Source organism: Heptranchias perlo, chromosome 27, assembly GCF_035084215.1.
Source record: "Heptranchias perlo isolate sHepPer1 chromosome 27, sHepPer1.hap1, whole genome shotgun sequence".
Taxonomy (NCBI): domain Eukaryota; kingdom Metazoa; phylum Chordata; class Chondrichthyes; order Hexanchiformes; family Hexanchidae; genus Heptranchias; species Heptranchias perlo.
In genome coordinates, this window is record NC_090351.1 from 41,579,324 (window position 1) to 41,600,450 (window position 21,127).

Sequence of the window (21,127 nt, forward strand, 5' to 3'; positions counted from 1 at the left end):
CTACATTCACAGCTCTCAGACAAAACTAAAACAATAGAGACACAACCCTGTTCCTCCTGTCCCCACAAAGGAAAGTTTTAGACCTACCTGAAGAGCCAATACTGTCTGCAGACCTGCTCTGCCTAACTGGAAACTACCCTCTCAGGCACCAGTGAAACTGCACCACGTCCTACTGCTGCAATAAGACCCTGATTTCCACAACTTTCTGAGCCTCTAACCTGCCTTCGGTGACACCTCATCTGCCTGCTAAACCCGGCCAGTTAATATGGGAAATGGCCAGGGTCGCAACAGATCAGTAACCTGCTCGTTCTTTCACTGTTCACTCACTCTGGGCGTCTGGGGTTAAATTCGGCCCCCGTGTGTTTCCATTTCCTTCCAAGCGATACTATTGGCCCCATACATGACATAAGTGCCCAATCCATGCTGAACACTCACAGGGAAAGTCCCTGATGATCCCAGATTGAATTCACAGTCTGTCGTGTCTTTGCTGATCGCAGTCAGGGAGGTACCACCAGAAACCCCGGCTTATTCAGGAGAAAATTCAGCCAGGTCCCCTGCTCCTGTTCACTGTCAGTCTCTGGAAAGTGCTGGTGTGTTTGTGTGCGAGTGTGTGTGTCTGTCTGTGTTGTGTGTATTTGTGTGTGTGCATGTAAATGTGTTTGTGTGTGTGTGTGTGTGTGTGCGTGTCTGTGTGTATAGGTTAGTATCTATGTGTGTGCATGTAAATGTGTTGTGTGTGTGTGTGCCTGTGTGTGTGCCTGTATGTGTGACTCTGTGTTTGTGTGTCTGTATGTCTGTGTGTGTGTCTATGTGTGTGTGTGTGTGTGTCTCTGTGTGTGACTGTGTGTCTGTGGGTGTCTGTGTCTGTGGGTGAGCATCTGTGTGTACAGCACAGAAGGAGGCCATTCGGCCCATCATGTCTGTGACTGCCGAAAAAGGGCCATCCAGCTAATCCCACTTTCCATGCTGACTGTCCTTGATTAGTCCGTGCCTTTCTAAGTCACGGTTTATCCTGTCCCTCAGAATTGTTTCCAATAATTTGCCCACCACCAAGGTTAGACTGACTGGCCTGTAATTACTCAGTCTCTCCCTTTCTCCCTTTTTAAATAACAGTACAACATTAGCAGTCCTCCGATCCTCCAGCACCAAGCCTGTATCCAGTAAAGATTAGATGGTCAGAGCCTCCGCTATTACCTCTCTTGCTTCTCTTAATAGCCTGCAATACATTTCATCCGGGCCTGGCAATTTATCTACTTTCAAAGATGCTAAACCCTTTAATACTCCCTCTCTCACTATGTTTATCCCATCCAATATTTCACACTCCTCCTCCTTAACTACAATCTCTGCATCGACCCCCTCTTTTGTGAACACAGATGCAAAGTATTCATTAAGAACCATACCCACATCTTCCGCCTCCACACACAGGTTACCTTTTTGGTTTCTAATAGGCCCTACTCTTTCCTTAGTTATCCTCTTGCTCTTCATGTATTTATAAAACATCTTTCGGTTTTCCTTGATTTTACTTGCCAGTATTTTTTCATGCCCTCTCTTTGCTTTCCTAATTTCCTTTTTAATTTCACCCCTGCACTTTCTATACTCCTCTAGGCTTTCTGTACTATTGAGCTCTCCGTGTCTGACATAAGCTTCCCTTTTTTGCCTTATTTTACCCTGTGTGCTCCTTGTCATCCAGGGGGCTCCAGATTTGGGAGTCCCTCCCTTTTTTCTTTGTGGAAACATGTTTGTTCTGAACCCTCACGATCTCCTCCTTGAACGCCTCCCACTGCTCTGACACTAATTTACTTTCAAGTAGCTGTTTCCAGTTCATTTTTGCTAAATCACCTCTCAGCTTTGTAAAATTGGCCTTTCCCCAGTTGAGAACTTTTACTCCTGTTCTATCTTTGTCCTTTTCCATAACTACGCTAAATCTAACTGAATTATGATCACTACCACGAAAATGCTCTCCCAATGATACTCCTTCTACCTGCCCAGCTTCATTTCCTAAAACTAAATCCAGAACTGCCTCCTCTTGTTGGGCTTACATAAGAACATAAGAAATAGGAGCAGGAGTAGGCCAATCGGCCCCTCGAGCCTGCTCCGCCATTCAATAAGATCATGGCTGATCTGATCCTAACCTCAAATCTAAATTCATGTCCAATTTCCTGCCCGCTCCCCGTAACCCCTAATTCCCTTTACTTCTAGGCTTGCTACGTACTGGCCAAAAAAGATCCCCTGAATGCATTTTAAGAATTCTGCGCCCTCTATACCTTTTACACTGATTCTATCCCAGTTAATATTAGGGTAGTTGAAATCCCCGACTATTACTGCCCTATTGTTTTTGTACTTCTCAGAAATTTGCCTCCACATTTGATCTTCTCTCTCTCTGACTGTTTGGGGGTCTATAGTTCACTCCCAGCAGTGTGACTGCCCCTTTTTTGTTCCTTAGCTCGACCCATAAGGCCTCATGTGATGATCCTTCCAACATATCATCCCTCCTCACAGCTGTAATTGTTTCTTTAAACAATATTGCCACCCCCCCCTCCTTTTTTATCCCCCTCTCTATCTCGTCCGAATGAAGAATGTGGTCAAAAGACATCATGAAGAAAAAACTTGCATTTCCACAGTGCCTTTCGTGACCTCAGGATGTCCCAATGTCCTGAGGTCATGAAAGGCCACTTCACAGCCAATGAAGTACTTTTGAAGTGTAGTCACTATTGTAGAGAACGCAGCAGCCACTTTGCACACAGCAAGATCCCACAAACAATAATAGAAAAACTGACCAGATAATCTGTTTTAGTGATGTTAGTTGAGGATTAAATATTGGCCAGGACACCAGGGAGAATTTCCCTGCTCGTCTTTGAATAGTGCCATGGGATCTTTTACGTCCACCTGAGAAGGCAGACAGAGCTTTGGTTTAAAGTCTCTTCCGAAGGAGGGCCCCTCCGCCAGTGCAGCACTCCCTCAATACTGCCCCTCCGCCAGTGCAGCACTCCCTCAGTACTGCCCCTCCGCCAGTGCAGCACTCCCTCAGTACTGCCCCTCCGCCAGTGCAGCACTCCCTCAATACTGCCCCTCCGCCAGTGCAGCACTCCCTCAGTACTGCCCCTTCACCAGTGCAGCACTCCCTCAGTACTGCCCCTCCGCCAGTGCAGCACTCCCTCAGTACTGCCCTCCGCCAGTGCAGCACTCCCTCAATACTGCCCTCCGCCAGTGCAGCACTCCCTCAATACTGCCCCTCCGCCAGTGCAGCACTCCCTCAGTACTGCCCCTCCGCCAGTGCAGCACTCCCTCAGTACTGCCCTCCGCCAGTGCAGCACTCCCTCAATACTGCCCTCCGCCAGTGCAGCACTCCCTCAATACTGCCCCTCCGCCAGTTCAGCATTACCTCAGTACTACCCCACCGACAGTGCAGCACTCCCTCAACACTGACCCTCTGACAGTGCAGCACTCCCACGGTACTGACCCTCCGACAGTGCAGCGCTCCCTCGGTACTGACCCTCCGACAGTGCAGGGCTCCCTCGGTACTGACCCTCCGACAGTGCAGCACTCCCTCAGTACTGACCCTCCGACAGTGCAGCGCTCCCTCAGTACTGACCCTCCGACAGTGCAGCACTCCCTCAATACTGCCCCTCCGCCAGTGCAGCACTCCCTCAATACTGCCCCTCCGCCAGTGCAGCACTCCCTCGGTACTGACCCTCCGACAGTGCAGCACTCCCTCAATACTGCCCCTCCGCCAGTGCAGCACTCCCTCAATACTGCCCCTCCGCCAGTGCAGCACTCCCTCGGTACTGACCCTCCGACAGTGCAGCACTCCCTCAATACTGCCCCTCCGCCAGTGCAGCACTCCCTCAATACTGCCCCTCCGCCAGTGCAGCACTCCCTCAATACTGCCCCTCCGCCAGTGCAGTACTCCCTCAATACTGCCCCTCCGCCAGTGCAGCACTCCCTCAGTACTGCCCCTCAGCCAGTGCAGCACTCCCTCAGTACTGCCCTCCGCCAGTGCAGCACGCCCTCAATACTGCCCTCCGCCAGTGCAGCACTCCCTCAATACTGCCCCTCCGCCAGTGCAGCACTCCCTCAGTACTGCCCCTCCGCCAGTGCAGCACTCCCTCAGTACTGCCCTCCGCCAGTGCAGCACTCCCTCAATACTGCCCCTCCGCCAGTGCAGCACTCCCTCAGTACTGCCCCTCCGCCAGTGCAGCACTCCCTCAGTACTGCCCTCTGCCAGTGCAGCACTCCCTCAATACTGCCCTCCGCCAGTGCAGCACTCCCTCAATACTGCCCCTCCGCCAGTGCAGCACTCCCTCAGTACTGCCCCTCCGCCAGTGCAGCACTCCCTCAGTACTGCCCTCCGCCAGTGCAGCACTCCCTCAATACTGCCCTCCGACAGTGCAGCACTCCCTCAACACTGACCCTCTGACAGTGCAGCACTCCCACGGTACTGACCCTCCGACAGTGCAGCGCTCCCTCGGTACTGACCCTCCGACAGTGCAGGGCTCCCTCGGTACTGACCCTCCGACAGTGCAGCACTCCCTCAGTACTGACCCTCCGACAGTGCAGCACTCCCTCAGTACTGACCCTCCGACAGTGCAGCGCTCCCTCGGTACTGACCCTCCGACAGTGCAGGGCTCCCTCGGTACTGACCCTCCGACAGTGCAGGGCTCCCTCAGTACTGACCCTCCGACAGTGCAGCACTCCCTCAGTACTGACCCTCCGACAGTGCAGCACTCCCTCAGTACTGACCCTCCGACAGTGCAGCGCTCCCTCAGTACTGCACTGACAGTCTAGATTTTGTGCCTAAGTTTCTGGAGTGGGGCTTGATCCCACAATCTCTGACTCAGAGGTGTGCGTGTGCCCCACTGAACCAACAACAGACCCTATCTGTCAAGGCAATGTGGCGATCGACTGGGGCTGTGGTGTGGCAGGAACGGGCACTTGGCCAAACTCCTTGGCACATGGTCGGAAAAGGTGGCAGAACTCATCGGTGTCACGGCTTTCGAGAGGCTGAGAAGGACTCACATTGGACGACAAAGGTGAAGCGGCTTAGATTCTGGTAATGAAAACCAAGCACATTTCAAACCAGACCCAATTATTGCAGTGAAAGGCTCATCATTTCTTATATGCAGAACATAATTAAAATATTTATATCAGGAAAAAAAATGCCATCAAGTCACTAATGTATAGCGATCCTTCAACACGTGCTGAAATTAAATAGATGTCATTTAATTACTGAAGCTCAGAGCATAAGGATCAATCTGAGTGGTCACAGTGAGAGGCTGTGCAATTCCCCACTGTGACCCAGATCGGTCTAAGGAAGGAGCATCTCATGGATTCTCACTCCGCTCAACCTTTCCAGTTCTGTAGCGCAATTCATGGAATAGATCGGACAGGCAGGGAAAATAATACATTCTCTACATCTTTCCGAAGCGGTTTCTATCCCGTGTACCGTGGGTTTCTCTGCCTTCTCTCCCAGCATTTACTCAATGTGGCTCCAGTTTATCAGGTGCAGATGCATTGATTGGCTCTGGGGGGTTGGAGGGATTTGCATTGCACCTTTCTGTGTAGCCCTCTTTATTTGACTCAACCCGTGCCTCAGCCATGACTCAGTGGGCAGCACTCTCGCCTCTGAGTCAAAAGGTTGAGGGATCTAAATCCCACTCCAGAGACCTGGGCCCATGATCCAGGGCTGACACTCCAGTGCAGTACTGAGGGAGTCCTACACTGTCAGAGGTGCCATCTTTTGAATGAGGCATTAAACCGAGGTCCTGTCTGCCCTCTCAGGTGGATGTAAAAGATCCCATGGCACTATTTCAAAGGTGACCTGGCCAAGATTTATTCCTCAACCAACATCACTAAAAGCAGATTATCGGGTTATTTAATTGTTTGTGGGATGTTGCTGTGCCCAATTGGCTGCTTTTGTGAAAGACGCAAAATAAATGCAAGTTCTTTCTTTCTTCTCAACCTGCATTGATTTCTGCTTCTCCTTCTTTCTCTCCCTCCACTCCATTTCTCAAGTTTCCCTCCCTCCTCCTTTTTCATCTCTTCCCTCCCACAAATGTTAACCCGCAATCTCCTCCTAGAGGCTGTGTATATGCTCTTGCATAGAGCCGGTGCGGACTCGATGGGCCGAATGGCCTCCTTCCATGCTGTAACCTTTCTTTGATTCTATATTCGTGGTTAGTGCATGGCTTATTTTAATGCTATTTTCAATGGCTATTCCCCCCTCTATTCTTTGTGGTTGTTGGACTTCCTGTTGCTCTGAGGACCCTCCTATCTTCAGCATGGACTCTCCTTAACTCAACTGGATGGTGCATGTTCTTCTGGACTTGATGGACTTGGACACTTCTCAGTGTGATCAGCCTGGCATTGTGTCCCCTAGTTCTGATTTCCTTTCCATCCTCAGCATTTGACTTCACTTCGATGAGTAATTTTAAATGTCTGTATCAAAACTCACTCCGATTTTTAAATTAAAAACTGGGTAAAAAATGAACTTGCAGAAAATGAGTAGGAGCCGATTGTTTAGTTATCTTTTATCATGCACTGGATTTCTCATTCAAACAGATCATTTTGCCTCCCATTTTACCCCTGAACTATGAGCTTAATTGGTTCTTAATCTCTGACAGTAAGTTTTACTGACGGCTATTAACAGTGAGTAGAAGCTCAGAGTCGCAGTAAATATGTCATGTGTACTGTCCTTGTGCTAAAATGTATTACTGCTCCATTAAATATGTCTGAATGTTACCACATATCTTCCACAGTCAGCGACACTTTGAACACTGTGGTGTGAGGGGATCCAACCACCAAACATTTAACACGTTATATTCACGGCCATCAAGATGACCCAAGTGCACGAAAAATTATTTTTTATCCAACCTATTTTTCAGTGCCTCTCCTGAACTTACTGACTGACGATATCAGCACCAGGAGTGGTATCCTGGCTGACTTTTCTCTCTAATCCACTGACCCACAAGCTAAGATCACCCAACTCAGCACAGAATCAAACCCGGGACCTTCCTGCCCTTTAGGACTCATTACCTCACTGGGGAACCGGGAGCAAATTCTCACAGAGCCAACAGAGAAGTTCCCTGTTTTTTATTTTCATTTGTCAGAAGAACAGGCGTCGCGATTCCCCACACAGTGAACTTACAATTACAGATGGATCATTGAGAAAGTGCACAATCTACAGGTCAGACAGTTCCTCGTAGGGGGAGGCAGAAGGAAGAGAAAAACATACGAATATACCAACAATGAAAGACAGGAAAAGACCCTCTGGTCCATCCAGCCTGTCCCACATAATTGAGATACCTTGTGTATCACAATATATAGACTCTCCACCCGAAACCATGTCATCTCCTGGGAGAGGTGAAAAAACAGATTAAAAACCCAGGCCAATTTGGGAAAAAAAATCTGGGAAATTCCTCTCCTCCCCCCTCCGCTCCCCAGGCGATGGAAACTAGTCCAGGAGATCACTCTGGCCCTGATAATTCTACGTGTTACCATCCTTTCGTACGAGGTGATCTCCATCCCTGGTCCTCCCGAACCTATTTAATTGGAACAAACTGTCAACTGGAACACAATCTATTCCCTTCATCAACGTATAAACCTCGATCAGACCACCCCTAAGTCTGCGTTTCTCTAAAGTGTAAAGTCCCAGCTCTTTTTGCCTACCTTGATAACTAAGATGCTTTAAATTGGGAATTAGTCCAGTGACCCTCCTCTGCACCTTTCCGAAGCCTCAGTATTACCCATCATGTGGGGAGACCAAAACTGGACACAGTTATCCAACTGATGCCTGACCAAGGCCTTGCACAAGGCAGAACATGATGCCAAGTCACCTTGCACTTCTCGCACCAGCTGAAAACATTAAATACGCCACATCCCCTTTCCTTTCACTTTTACGTACAATTCCACTGAATCAAATTCCTTTCTGTTTACTCCCATTGCATTTACTTCTTACTCCAGTTTCATGGTTTAGAATATTAAAATAAAAACAGAAAATGTTACGTGTGTTCTTTGTTATTATACATACTGTTCCATCTGAACCCCAACTAGATTACAGCTTTATAACTCAACCCTAGTATTTGTTATCGTTTGCATGTTGCACATGTGGAAAAGTGTGGACTCCCAAGACTTAAGTTTGAGGCGCAAGCCCAAGTTTTATTCAGCTTTGATTGCCCTTAAAGGTGAATGTAAGCAATTCTTAGCTGGGGTGCCAACCAGGCCAATCTGTGACACACATTCTTACTGTCAGCTGATGTGCAGCAGTAGAGATGTCAATGGTGGCAAACTCCATGATTATCCCACCCCTCCCAGATGGAAAAGGAAGAGCAGTGTCAGAAGAATCAAACCAAGTCCCTTCAAATTCATTCCTCTGTAGAATTCCTGATGTTCCAGATCCCTTCTCATAGCCTCCAACTGCTGGAGTTCCAATGAGCCAAACACCTCCCCATTTGGCTCCATCCCACTTAAGTATTAATCCAAGCCTAATATTTACAAACAAAATCTTATTAAATAGCTGCCTGATTTTTTTCAGTGTTTAGAAGGTACTTAAGTCATTTCTGAATGTTTCCTGAGGAAGCAGAATTGTTGCTAACACTCACTGCTGCTTTCTGAAATGTCTTCTTTGGTAGACAGTGAATTCCAGATGTTCTGATTAAATGAGCTGTGATACAGAAATGGACAAATTGGTTATTTTCCTCAACAATTTATAGAATTCCTGATTCAAGGTAACATTGCTTCGAAAAATAGTTTAACAGGCTAAACTCTCTTACCAGACAACACTTGGGAATAAAACACAAAGAGTATCAAATCCTCGGCACCCTTTTTAAGGGCTCCTGTTTCAGACTGAAAGCCTTTTGTAAGTGTATCTGGTACCAAGGTGAAGCTCAGACCTTTTACATTATTTTCTTGAAACAGGCAGAACCTTTGTTTAACGTTTAACAGTGTAAATACTCCACTTGACAATGTTTATTTCTTCTTATTGCTTTTCTCCAAATAAAACTGAGAATGGTCTGTAGATGTTTACAGCTTGTTTAAAAAACTTAACCATAGCAACTTCTGGCAATGTGGAAGTCTTGTGAGAAAGGCAGTGTCTTAAAAGGGGGTCAATTGAGTCTCTGTCCTATAAAATATGATAAATTGTGTAATTAAACAAACCACTGATTCTTGTAAAATAGAAAGATGAAAACATTATTCTTCCATAAGATTATGTCGCTGTTTCTCTCATCTACTGTGGATTGTTTTATTTCCATGAAGGGAAGGGAATGGCTCTACTTTTACACCTCAGTTGGATTCAAATTCATCCAAACAATCCTCTTCATCTTTCACAAAGATTCTTTTTCTAAATGACATCAGTTCATCTGGAATTCAGATGATGGTAATTGTGTATTTACTCCCATTATATATAATCCCAATGGATCAAATCTCTCCCCATTCACTCCCATTGTATACAATCCCAATGGATCAATCTCTCCCCATTCACTCCCATTGTATACAATCCCAATGGATCAAATCTCTCCCCATTCACTCCCATTGTATACAATCCCAATGGATCAAATCTCTCCCCATTCACTCCCATTGTATACAATCCCAATGGATCAAATCTCTCCCCATTCACTCCCATTGTATACAATCCCAATGGATCAATCTCTCCCCATTCACTCCCATTGTATACAATCCCAATGGATCAAATCTCTCCCCATTCACTCCCATTGTATACAATCCCAATGGATCAAATCTCTCCCCATTCATTCCCATTATATACAATCCCAATGGATCAAATCTCTCCCCATTCACTCCCATTGTATACAATCCCAATGGATCAAATCTCTCCCATTCACTCCCATTGTATACAATCCCAATGGATCAAATCTCTCCCCATTCACTCCCATTATATACAATCCCAATGGATCAATCTCTCCCCATTCACTCCCATTATATACAATCCCAATGGATCAGATCTCTCCCCATTCACTCCCATTGTATACAATCCCAATGGCTCAATCTCTCCCCATTCACTCCCATTGTATACAATCCCAATGGATCAGATCTCTCCCCATTCACTCCCATTGTATACAATCCCAATGGATCAGATCTCTCCCCATTCACTCCCTTTATATACAATCCCAATGGACCAAACTACTACTCATTTATTCCCATTGTAAACCATCCCTTGAATAAAATGAGTTTTGGCAGTCTCAAGTTGATCCCTGGTGAGCAAAAGTCTACAAAGGAAAACCATCCACAATCTGATATTAAGTTGGCAATTTCTTAAAGAAGCAATAAAGATAGCTGATGTGGGAACTGGAAACATCACATTAGTGCAGTTGGATGAGCTTACCTGAGGTGGGGATGTGAAGGGAACTTTACTCTGCACACGGTCTCTACTCTACTCTACTCTACTTTACCCCGGAGTGTTCAAGTACCAAGAATGACAAGATGTCCCATTCCCTGCCACTTTCATCTCTCCTTGCGAGAAATACAGCTTTTAAACTGCCTGAATCTTTCCATTCTCAGATAAATTTCCAACAAAGTCATTTTTTGTTGAAGGAATCTTCCCCTCGGGCCGTGTTGCATCTTTCTTTAACTTTAACCCCAATCAGCATGGTAAGGATTCACCTTCAAGTTCTAGTGTGTCACATTTAATTGCTCCCTGTTGGGAAACCCTAGCCCAACACTTAGTTCCCTGTAGTGTGCAAAGACTGATTACACTCCACCTCACTACCAGTCCTCAGGCTGCTCACTTACCGTTTGTTACTGTTACTACCTCCTGTTCACAGCTGGCAAAATGTGACTAACTGCACATTTCCTTCAAACTGAAAAATTATTTTTTCTTTATGCTTATCAAGGTGAGTAAAATCAAATTTGAGGAACGGAACATTTTCAGACATATTTTTCACCCACTGTCAGTATAAAGCAGCCTCAGATCAGACAAAGCTTGACTGAAACATAACTATAGCATCAGAGGTTTACAGCACAGAAGGAGGCCACTCGGCCCATCGTGTCTGTAATGGCTGTTCATTAGAGCAATACAAAACTAATCCCATTACCCCAATCTCTCCCCATAGCCTGGAACTTTCCCCTGCTTCAAATGTTTATCCAATTTTCCTTTAAAAGACTCAACTACTCCCTGTGTTAAAGCATCCCATGCTCCAGCAATCCTCTATGTAAATAAATTTCACCTAACCTCTATCCTCACTCTCAGTGAGAGAGACAGAGGGTGAGAGAGAGCGAGCTAGAGTGTACGAGAGAGAGATACAGACAGAGATAGAGAGAGAAACAAAGACAGAAAGAGAGGAACAGAGAGACAGAGAGAGCGAGAGAGAGAAAAAGCGAGATGGAGAGGGAGACAGAGTGAGTGCGAAAAACACAGACAGACAGACAGAGAGACGGAGGGAAAGAGGCAGAGCGAGTGTGAGAAAGAGCCAGAGAGAGGGAAGGAGAGAGCGAGTGTGAGAAAGAATGACAGCAAGAGAGAGAGAGGGGAAACAGAGAAAGAAGAGACTATGATCCATTACCCTAAGCTAGATTTGAAACCAGGTTCTAGAGGATAGAGGATAATGTTCTAACCACTATGCTACCCAGTTCCCTTCACAATATATGTAGTGTTTAGAAAAAATAACATTTGACATGAAGAAATATTACAACAGTGTGTGATATTCAACCGTGTTGAGATTTTACTAACAAGATAACTGGAAACAGTTCCCTTTTGTGACTGGTGAGTCACCGTAGGTATTTAATTTGGTTTATGCTGGCTATTAATCAACCATGTCCGATAGAATAGAAGAGTTTTCTTTATCTATTGACAGCTATCCAGCATGATTATGATAAGCCTGGAAAATATCTACCCCGACAGTCACATTATTTCAGATTGTCACGTTTTGCTTTGCTGCAATAGACAGAATCTCTTGTGTTCTTCATCATCACTCGCATTGTGAAACTATCAGCAATCAAAGCCACACAACAGTCCCTTTTGTATATCACAGCCCTGTCGATTTGTTCAAGACACATTCCAGTAAATTTAGTTAAAGAAGATGACAGTAAGTAGCACAGAAGGAAATTAGGTGCCATATTTATTTGTTGAGGGGTTGTAGGACAGTGACAGATTGGGCAGCACTAATGAGTTATTAAAGGGGTACTGTCATCAAGCAGGAATTTTTGGCTTGCAAAGCTAGTTTCCTGCTGAACACCAATTCAGGGGTATCTGACATGGTGTCACCTACATCATTTCACTGTTTGGAAACAGTTTCAAAGATGCAATGTAGATTTCATCATCAAATTATTCAAAAAATAATGGAAGATGGAAGAAAGAAAGAACTTGCATTTATATAGCACCTTTAATGATTTCCAGACGCCCCAAAGCACTTTGCAGTCGGTGAAGTATAGCCAGAGTTGTAATGTAGGAAATGGGGCTGCCAAATTGCACTCAGCAAGATCCCACAAACAGCAATGAAATAATGACCAGATTATTTGTTTTCAGTGATGTTGGTTGAGGGATATCACTCCTGTGCTTGCTGACTTACATTGGCTCCTGATCCACCTAGGCCTCAATTTTAAAATTCCCATCTTCGTGTTCAAATCCCTGTATGTCCTCACCCCCTCTGTAACCTCCTCCAGCCCTACAACCCTCTGAGATCTCTATGTTCCTCCAACTGTGGCTTCTTGAGCATCCCTGATTTCCATTGCCTCACCAATTGCGGCCGTGCCTTCAGCTGTCTAGGCCCTAAGTTCTGGAATTCCCTCCCTAAACCTCTCCACCTCTCCACATCTCTCTCCTCCTTAACGTACATCTTTAACCAAGCATTTGGTCACCTGTCCGAATATCTCCTTCTTTGGCTCGTTGTTAATTTTTGTCTCATTCCTGTGAAACACCTTGGGACATTTCAGATTTCCAGCATTCGTAGTATTTTGCTTCCGAAACACCTTGGGATGTTTTACTATGTTAAAGGTGCTATATAAATGCAAGTTGCTGTTGTTGATAAATATTGGAACTCCCCTACTCTCCTTCAAATAGTGCCCTGGGATCATATAACGTCCACCTGAGAGGGGAGACAGGGTCTCGGTATAATGTCTCATCTGAAAGATAGCACCTCCAATAATGCGGTGCTCCATCAGAACAGTACTGAAATGTCAATTTAGATTATGTGCTTATGTCTTGGGTGTTGTACTTGAACCAATGACCTTCTGACTCAGAGGCGAGAGTGCTAAGCCTGAGCCAAGGCTGACCCTAAACAAAACACAAAATCACCCCTAGTTTAGGAGTAAATAATCCCAGCACAACAACCCCATCACCTCAACTTTCCATTCCTCTCACTCCAGCCTCTTGTGCAACCTTCCTTCTATTCATCCCAGTATTGGAGGCCGTGCCTTCAGCCACCTAGGCCCCAAGCTTTGGAATTCCTACACACCACCCTCTCCTCCTTTAAGACACTCTGTAAAAAAACTTTAGTTCTCCATCCTACTATCTCCTTCTTTGGCTTGGTGTTTATTTTTCATATGCCTCTGAGAAGCAATATGGCATGGTTTTCTACATTAAATATACTATATTAATGCAAAAAGTTGTTGTTGATGTTGATGTTGTTGATGATGTTGATGATGTTGATGTTGATGATGATGTTGGTGATGATGTTGTTGATGTTGATGTTTTTGATGTTGATGATGATGTTGATGTTGATGATGATGTTGATGTTGTTGATATGGATGATGATGTTGATGTTGATGTTGGTGATGTTGATGTTGTTGTTGATGTTGATGTTGTTGATGTCGATTTTGTTGTTGATGATGTTGTTGATGATGTTGATGATGTTGATGATGTTAATGATGATGATATTGATGTTGATGTTGATGTTGATGATGTTGATGTTGGTGTTGATGTTGCTGATGATGTTGTTGATGTTAATGTTGTTGTTGATGTTGATGTTGAAGTTGTTGATGTTGATGTTGTTGATGTTGATAATGTTGATGATGTTGTTGATGTTGATTATGATGTTGATGATGTTAATGTTGATGTTGTTGATGCTGATGTTGTTGATGTTGGTGATCATGTTGTTGATGTTGATGATGTTGTTGTTGATGTTGTTGATGATGATGGTATTGTTGATGTTGATGTTAATATTATTGATGATGATGTTGATGTTGATGAAGATGTTGATGTTGTTGATGTTGATGTTGTTGATGTTGATGTTGTTGATGTTGTTGTTGATGTTGATGATGTTGCTGTTGTTGATGATGTTGATGTTGTTGATGTTGATGTTGATGATTATGTTGATGTTGTTGATGATGTTGATGTTGATGTTGGTGATGATGTTGTTGATGTTGATGATGATGTTGATGTTGATGATGTTGCTGATGTTGTTGATATGGATGATGATGTTGATGTTGATGATGGTGATGTTGATGTTGTTGTTGATGTTGATGTTGTTGATGTCGATTTTGTTGTTGATGTTAATGTTGTTGTTGATGTTGATGTTGTTGATGATGATGTTGATGATGTTGATGTTGATGTTGCTAATGATGTTGTTGATGTTAATGTTGTTGTTGATGTTGATGTTGATGATGTTGATGATGTTGACAATGTTGTTGATGGTGTTGATGTTGATGATGATGTTGTTGATGTTGTTGTTTATGTTGATGATGATGATGTTGTTGATGATGTTTGTGATGCTGTTGTTTATGTTAGTGTTGATAATGATGTTGATGATGGTGTTGATGTTGTTGATGATGTTTGTGATGCTGTTGTTTATGTTAGTGTTGATAATGATGTTGATGATGGTGTTGATGTTGTTGATGATGTTTGTGATGCTGTTGTTTATGTTAGTGTTGATAATGATGTTGATGATGGTGTTGATGTTGTTGATGATGTTGATGATGTTGATGTTGTTGAAGTTGATGTTGTTGATGATGTTGATGATGTTGTTGATGCTGATGATGTTGATGTTGATGTTGGTGATGATGTTGATGATGTTGATGTTGTTGATGTTGCTGATGCTGTTGATTTTGTTGATATTGTTGATATTGTTGATGTTGATGATGTTGTTGATGTTGGTGATGTTGTTGATTATGTTGATGTTGTTGTTTTTTATGTTGTTGATGATGATGTTGATGATGTTTATGATGTTGATGATGATGTTAATGTATTGATGATGTTGTTGATGTTGATGTTGATGTTGTTGATGTCGATGATGGTGTTGTTGATGATGATGTTGATGTTCTTGATGATGTTGATGTTGTTGATGTTGATGTTGTTGAAGTTAATGTTGTTGATGTTGTTGATGATGTTGATGTTGTTGGTGTTGATGATGGTGTTGTTGAAATTAATGTTGTTGATGTTGTTGATGTTGATGTTGTTGATGTTGATGATGTTAATGATGTTGATGTTGATGATGATGTTAATGATGTTGATGATGATGTTGATGTGGCTGATGTTGTTGTTGATGTTGGTGATCTTGTTGATGTTGTTGATGTTGTTGATGTTGATCATAATGTTGATGTTGTTTTTGCTGATTTTGGTGATGGTGGTGTTGATGTTGTTGATGTTGTTTATGTTGATGATGATTATGTTGATGTTGTTGATGGTGATGATGTTGTTGATGTTGATGATGATGTTGTTGATGATGTTGATTTTGATGTTGTCAATGTTGATGATTTTGACGCTGTTGCTGTTGATGTTGATATTGTTGATGTTGGTGATGATTTTGATGATGTTGATGTTGTTGTTGATGTTGTTGTTTATTTTGATGATGATGTTGATGTTGTTGTTAATGTTGTTGTTTATGTTGGTGTTGATGTTGATGTTGATGATGTTTATGTTGTTGATGATGTTGATGTTACTTGTTTTTCTTCTGCAGTTGTTGTTGTATCTTTTCCCTCCCTTCCTGATTAGAATTGTAGAGCACTTGGTGCCATCCTGATCACCTGAATTAACAATGAGTTGCATTAGTGTTTGGCTCAGGTATAGCCAGGCAATTCAAAGTAGTCAGCGTGGCAAGATGACAGACTGATGTACCGCCCAACGATTAGGCATGCAGCAACCTTGATATTGTATGTTACAGAGGAGATACAACTCCCAGCCTTGAAGCATAAGAATTAATAAATCTTTCTGGAGTGCAGAATCTCTGTGATGAGGATATATCATCATTTTAATTAAGTGCAGAATGTGATCTTTATAAGTGTAAGATGACAGAAAACCCATCTCTGTTTGCAGCTCAGTACAATACAAGACCAGGGTTGTATTCTCAAGCACACGTTCCCATAAAAACTAATATTCAGCCACTTACAATTAAATAATTATCATTAAGGCTTGTGCCAGGTAGTTGTGCCAATTTGTGCACACAGCTAAGATTTGTGAAGTCTGTGCACGGTCATTTGCAGAACCTCAGTACATACATGCACTTTTGTACCTTCACTTTTGTGTGTTCATGTTCATTAAAGCATGCACTGGAGTCTTTCACTCCCACATTCAACAGCCAGCGATTAATCACCCATTAAAATGAGTGGACCCACAATCAGGGGCTGGTGAATGAAGAGGCATAAAATCAGGGCCGCTGTGATTTGTCTGTGTTTATATAGGTAGGTACTGTGAGCAGATACACAGGTTGATGGTAAATAGATAAATTGATCAATGAATATTTAGATAGATAGACAAAGGGAGGTGGAAGAATATTTCGACAGATGGATTGATATACAATAGATTTTTAATTTTTTTCTTGGGGTGCGGGTGACATTGGTAATATTTACTGCCCCGCCCTAAGGGGGATTTGAACTGGTGGGAAACTGTTGGTTTCAGTTAGACTCCTGCCCACCCACAGTATGAGGCCGTGGAGACTGTAACCGACGGGCCTCAGTAATATGCTCCACCTGACTCAGGAGCAGCTCCCAATCTGCGGAAATTCAGGCAGCCCTTGACTGCCCATCGGTAAGTGTGGGAGCCAGGGTTTCGCAGGAAGTGGGGAGTCCAGGACAGGGGAGGCCTAACCTTTCCTTGTGGGGCCCCATAAAGGAAAGTAAAACCTTCACCTTGAACAGCCACTCTGTGTCTGATCCTCTTCTCACTTGACTTTAACTGGCTGGAAGCGGCAGCAACTTCCCAGCTCATGTTGGAGTTAAAATCGCAATCTGCATCCGATGATGTCATCGCAGCCCGATTTGCACATTTGAAGAAGGACCCGGGTGGCTTGAGGCAGGTTTCTCTGCTGCCCGATCAGAAGAGTAGGTTCAAAATGAAGCAGCGGGAAAGTCACCAGGTCGATTTTAATTACCTGCCCACTTAATTTCCACCAAGTGGATGGGATTAAAGTCAAACCCTTTGTTTCCCCTGAGGGATTTAAGAGTCAACACTGGAGTGTGGGACTGGAGTCACACATAGTCTAGACCGGGTAAGGACGACAGGCTCCCTTCCCTGAAGGACATTAGTGAACCAGTTGGGATTTTACGACAATCTGACAGATTTTCTCGTCACCAGCCCACAGATTATCAGATTTATTGAATTCAATTTCACAAATTGTCGAGGTGGGATTTGATTCATGACCTCTGGGTTACCAGAGATACTGGGTCAGCTGGCCATTAACCTGATATATAGAGAAATAGATGATTGGATAGATAGATAGATAGTTAGAAAGATCGATAGATAGATAGATAGATAGATAGATAGATAGATAGATAGATAGATAGATAGATAGAAAGATAGATAGATAGATAGATAGATAGATAGATAGATAGAAAGATAGATAGATAGATAGATAGATAGATAGATAGATAGTTAGATAGATAGATGGATAGTTAGATAGATAGTTGGATAGATAGAAGGATAGATAGAAAGGTAGATAGATAGATAGAAAGATTCAGAAGAGAGATACAGGAATGATTCCTAGCTTTAGTTACTCAGATAGGTTTAAACAGCTGGATCTATTTACTTTAGACTTAGGGGCGATTCGAATGAGGTGCATGAAATTAGGAAAGGGCTTCATTGCATTTAATTTACACAGAGTGGGAATAGACTGGGTGTTGGGCGGTTCCCCTTTGCCCAAAGAGCAGTGAGCCTCTGGAATGTGTTGCCGGCTGGTGTGGTGGGAGCCGACTCTCTGCCTTCAAGAGGGAGCTGGACCGTTTCCTGACTGGGGCAGAGATCGCATCATAGAGAAGGTCAGTATCTTTATAGAGAACACTTGGTCCATGTGATCTCCTGAACTGGTTTCAATCATCTGAGGGGGACGGAGAGAAATTTTTCAGACTATTTTTCCTCTATTGGGCTTGGGTTTTTCTGTTTTTTGCCTCTCCCCGGAGATCACACACCTGTGGGGGATCAGGAAGCGTTCAGTCACATTGCTCCAGGAGTGAGGGGCAGGCTCGATGGACCAGCTGGTCTTTTCCTGCCCATCACTTTCGTAACAAAAGAGAGAAAGAAATCTCATGCTCTCTAAACTTCAAGAGTCAGTTACACTTTAACCTTTTCACTGGCTACAACCTACACATAGAGCCAAACGAAATGCCTTCGGGGCGGATTAACTCACATTATAAACAAATCAATGAAGTTCTCCGGATCTCTGCATTATAGTATCCTTCTGCCAGTCATGTGATTGATAACTCAGGCAGTAGAATCACATTTGGAACTATTGTCAGGTAATTAAACTTGGGCTTTCCATCCAACAGAGATAGCAAAACTAACACTGAGGAAACAACAAGAATAAACCTTAAATAGACCCTTTCACCTCCTGACTCCCCAAAGCCTTTCCACCATCTACAAGGCACAAGTCAGGAGTGTGATGGAATACTCTCCACTTGCCTGGATGAGTGCAGCTCCAACAACACTCAAGAAGCTCGACACCATCCAGGACAAAGCAGCCCGCTTGATTGGCACCCCATCCACCACCCTAAACATTCACTCCCTTCACCACCAGCGCACCGTGGCTGCAGTGTGTACCATCCACAGGATGCACTGCAGCAACTCGCCAAGGCTTCTTCAACAGCACCTCCCAAACCCATGACCTCTACCACCTAGAAGGACAAGGGCAGCAGGCACATGGGACCAACATCACCTGCATGTACCCCTCCAAGTCACACACCATCCCGACTTGGAAATATATCGCCGTTCCTTCATCGTCGCTGGGTCAAAATCCTGGAACTCCCTCCCTAACAGCACTGTGGGAGAACCTTCACCACACGGACTGCAGCGGTTCAAGAAGGCGGCTCACCACCACCTTCTCAAGGGCAATTGGGGATGGGCAATAAATGCCGGCCTCACCAGTGACGCCCACATCCCATGAACAAATTTTTAAAAAACAGAGCGAGACGTCCCAATCCACTCAAACAACAAGCAGGAGCTTGGAGCAAACTGAGGGGAAGGGACCGATGGGGTGGTTGAAGAGGCTTTGAGTAAGTTTTGAAGGTCGGGCCAAGGAGGAATGAGAGAGAATCCCGGGGTACAGGCCGGGTTTGGTCCATTGATGGTGAAACGGAGGATGGCGGGGTGCGCTGTTGAGCCGAGTTGGAGGAGCAGATTGTGTAATCTGAGATGTCGGGCTGGAGGAGGTGACAGAGGTGTATAGCCTTGGAGGGACTTGCAAATGAGGATGGGGATTTTGCAATAACGTGCAGTAGCCTAGTGGTTATGTTACTGGATGAATAACCCAAAGGTTGTGAGTTCGAATCCCACCATGGCAAGTTGTGAAATGGACCAAGAAATCTGCCAGATTGTTGTAAAAACCCAACTGATTCACTAATGTCCTTCAGATAACAGAACCTGCCGCCCCTCCCCTCTCCAACCTGCTCTGGCTGACGCATAACTCCAGTCCCACACTATGTGGGATGAGCAATAAATACTTCCCAGCAGTGCCCACACCCCAAGAATAAGATTAACAATAATACTGGGGGCCGGGGGGGAGGGGTGGGGCATGGTCAGGGAGCCAATGGATGTTGCAAGAATCAAGGTGCTAAGTGAGTTGGGCTTACAAACTGCCCTGGAGTCTTGGTATAAAAGGTTCACTCTCAGTACATCCATACTGGTAATTTCACTGACCCTACATTCCTAGCACGGAGCAAGTGTGGGTTAGGATTGGCCAATTCTCCAATCTGCTCTCCCTTCAAGCTCACCTCCCTCTGGAAGCCTGGGACTGGGGAATTTACTTGATAGTGTCACAGGTAACCACGACTTAGAAGACAGAAGCCTGAGGTGCCTTTATAACCATGATACCCAAAACTCCATCCAGTTATAATCCATATTTACAGCTCTCCTGGTGAGCTATTGTGGCCATCAGCCACACAAGCGAGGCAAGTCTGTGGTGAAGTGACTGATCGCAGGTAGGGCAGTAGTGAGAGGGTTACACTAATCACTGTGCCCCTGTACTAGGGTGCTCATCTCCGGCTATAACTTCGACAGGAGATCCAGGGGAGTCCCCGAAGAAACCATTTCCCCGGGGGCTTCACTGATCTCAGGCCAGGAAATGGCCCCCCCTCCCAGAAATTGCAGGTATGGCTTTATATGTGGATATCAGGTGAGGACAACAGAGGGATTGGTTTTGACGCCTTTCATGGTCAAATGTTTGGTCCAACACCATCTATGCTCACATAATCTTCATTCTTTCACTCTGTTAACTCGCTCTTTTTGATGCTGCAGTCAAGAATGGCCTTCAGGTGAGATACTCGAGACATTCTGTTGGAGTCAGTTGACTTGTAACCAACATCATCAGGAAGGGAAAAGATTGGGGCAAAAAATGTATGTTTCCTTTGTGAAATTCATCTTAATAGTCTCTGTTAATAAAATCGTTCATGACCTAGAATCATAGAATCTTATAGCACAGAAGGAGGCCATTCAGCCCATCGTGCCTGTGCTGGCTCTTTGAAAGAGCTGTCCAATTAGTCCCATTCCCCTGCTCTTTCCCCGTAGACCTGCAAATTTTTCCCCTTTAAATATTTATCCAATTCCCTTTTGAAAGTTATTATTGAATCTGCTTCCACCGCCCTTTCAGGCAGCGCATTCCAGATCATAACAACTCGCGTAAAAAATTTCTCCTCATCTCCCCCCTGGTTCTTTCGCCAATTATCTTAAATCTGTGTCCTCTGGTTCCCGACCCTCCTGCCACTGGAAACAGTTTCTCCTTATTTACTCTATCAAAACGCATCATACATTAACGAAACC

General features: G+C 44.4%; 1 protein-coding gene across 1 annotated transcript; it reads right to left on the reverse strand.

The window, feature by feature from the left end:
* Positions 1 to 13,199: 13,199 nt before the first annotated feature.
* On the reverse strand, positions 13,200 to 17,128 carry LOC137344659 (putative uncharacterized protein DDB_G0282499). The gene is made up of 5 exons (XM_068007784.1): positions 17,047 to 17,128; positions 15,496 to 15,909; positions 15,415 to 15,439; positions 14,342 to 14,796; positions 13,200 to 13,222 (listed from the first exon to the last, which is right to left on the reverse strand). Exons 1-5 carry the CDS (start codon positions 17,126 to 17,128, stop codon positions 13,200 to 13,202), a joined length of 999 nt encoding a protein of 332 aa, XP_067863885.1.
* Positions 17,129 to 21,127: the final 3,999 nt, after the last annotated feature.

What these genes read in the sequence shown, in the direction of transcription:
- LOC137344659 (XM_068007784.1), bottom strand. Translation starts at nt 17,128, where the DNA reads ATGACATCATCGGATGCAGATTGCGATTTTAACTCCAACATGAGCTGG. An exon ending in TTCCAGCCAGTTAAAGTCAA is followed by an intron (nt 15,910 to 17,046) that starts GTGAGAAGAGGA and finishes TTGTTAATTCAG; the next exon opens with GTGATCAGGATGGCACCAAG. An exon ending in CAACATCAACAACAACATCA is followed by an intron (nt 14,797 to 15,414) that starts GCCACATCAACA and finishes CATAAACAACAG; the next exon opens with CATCACAAACATCATCAACA.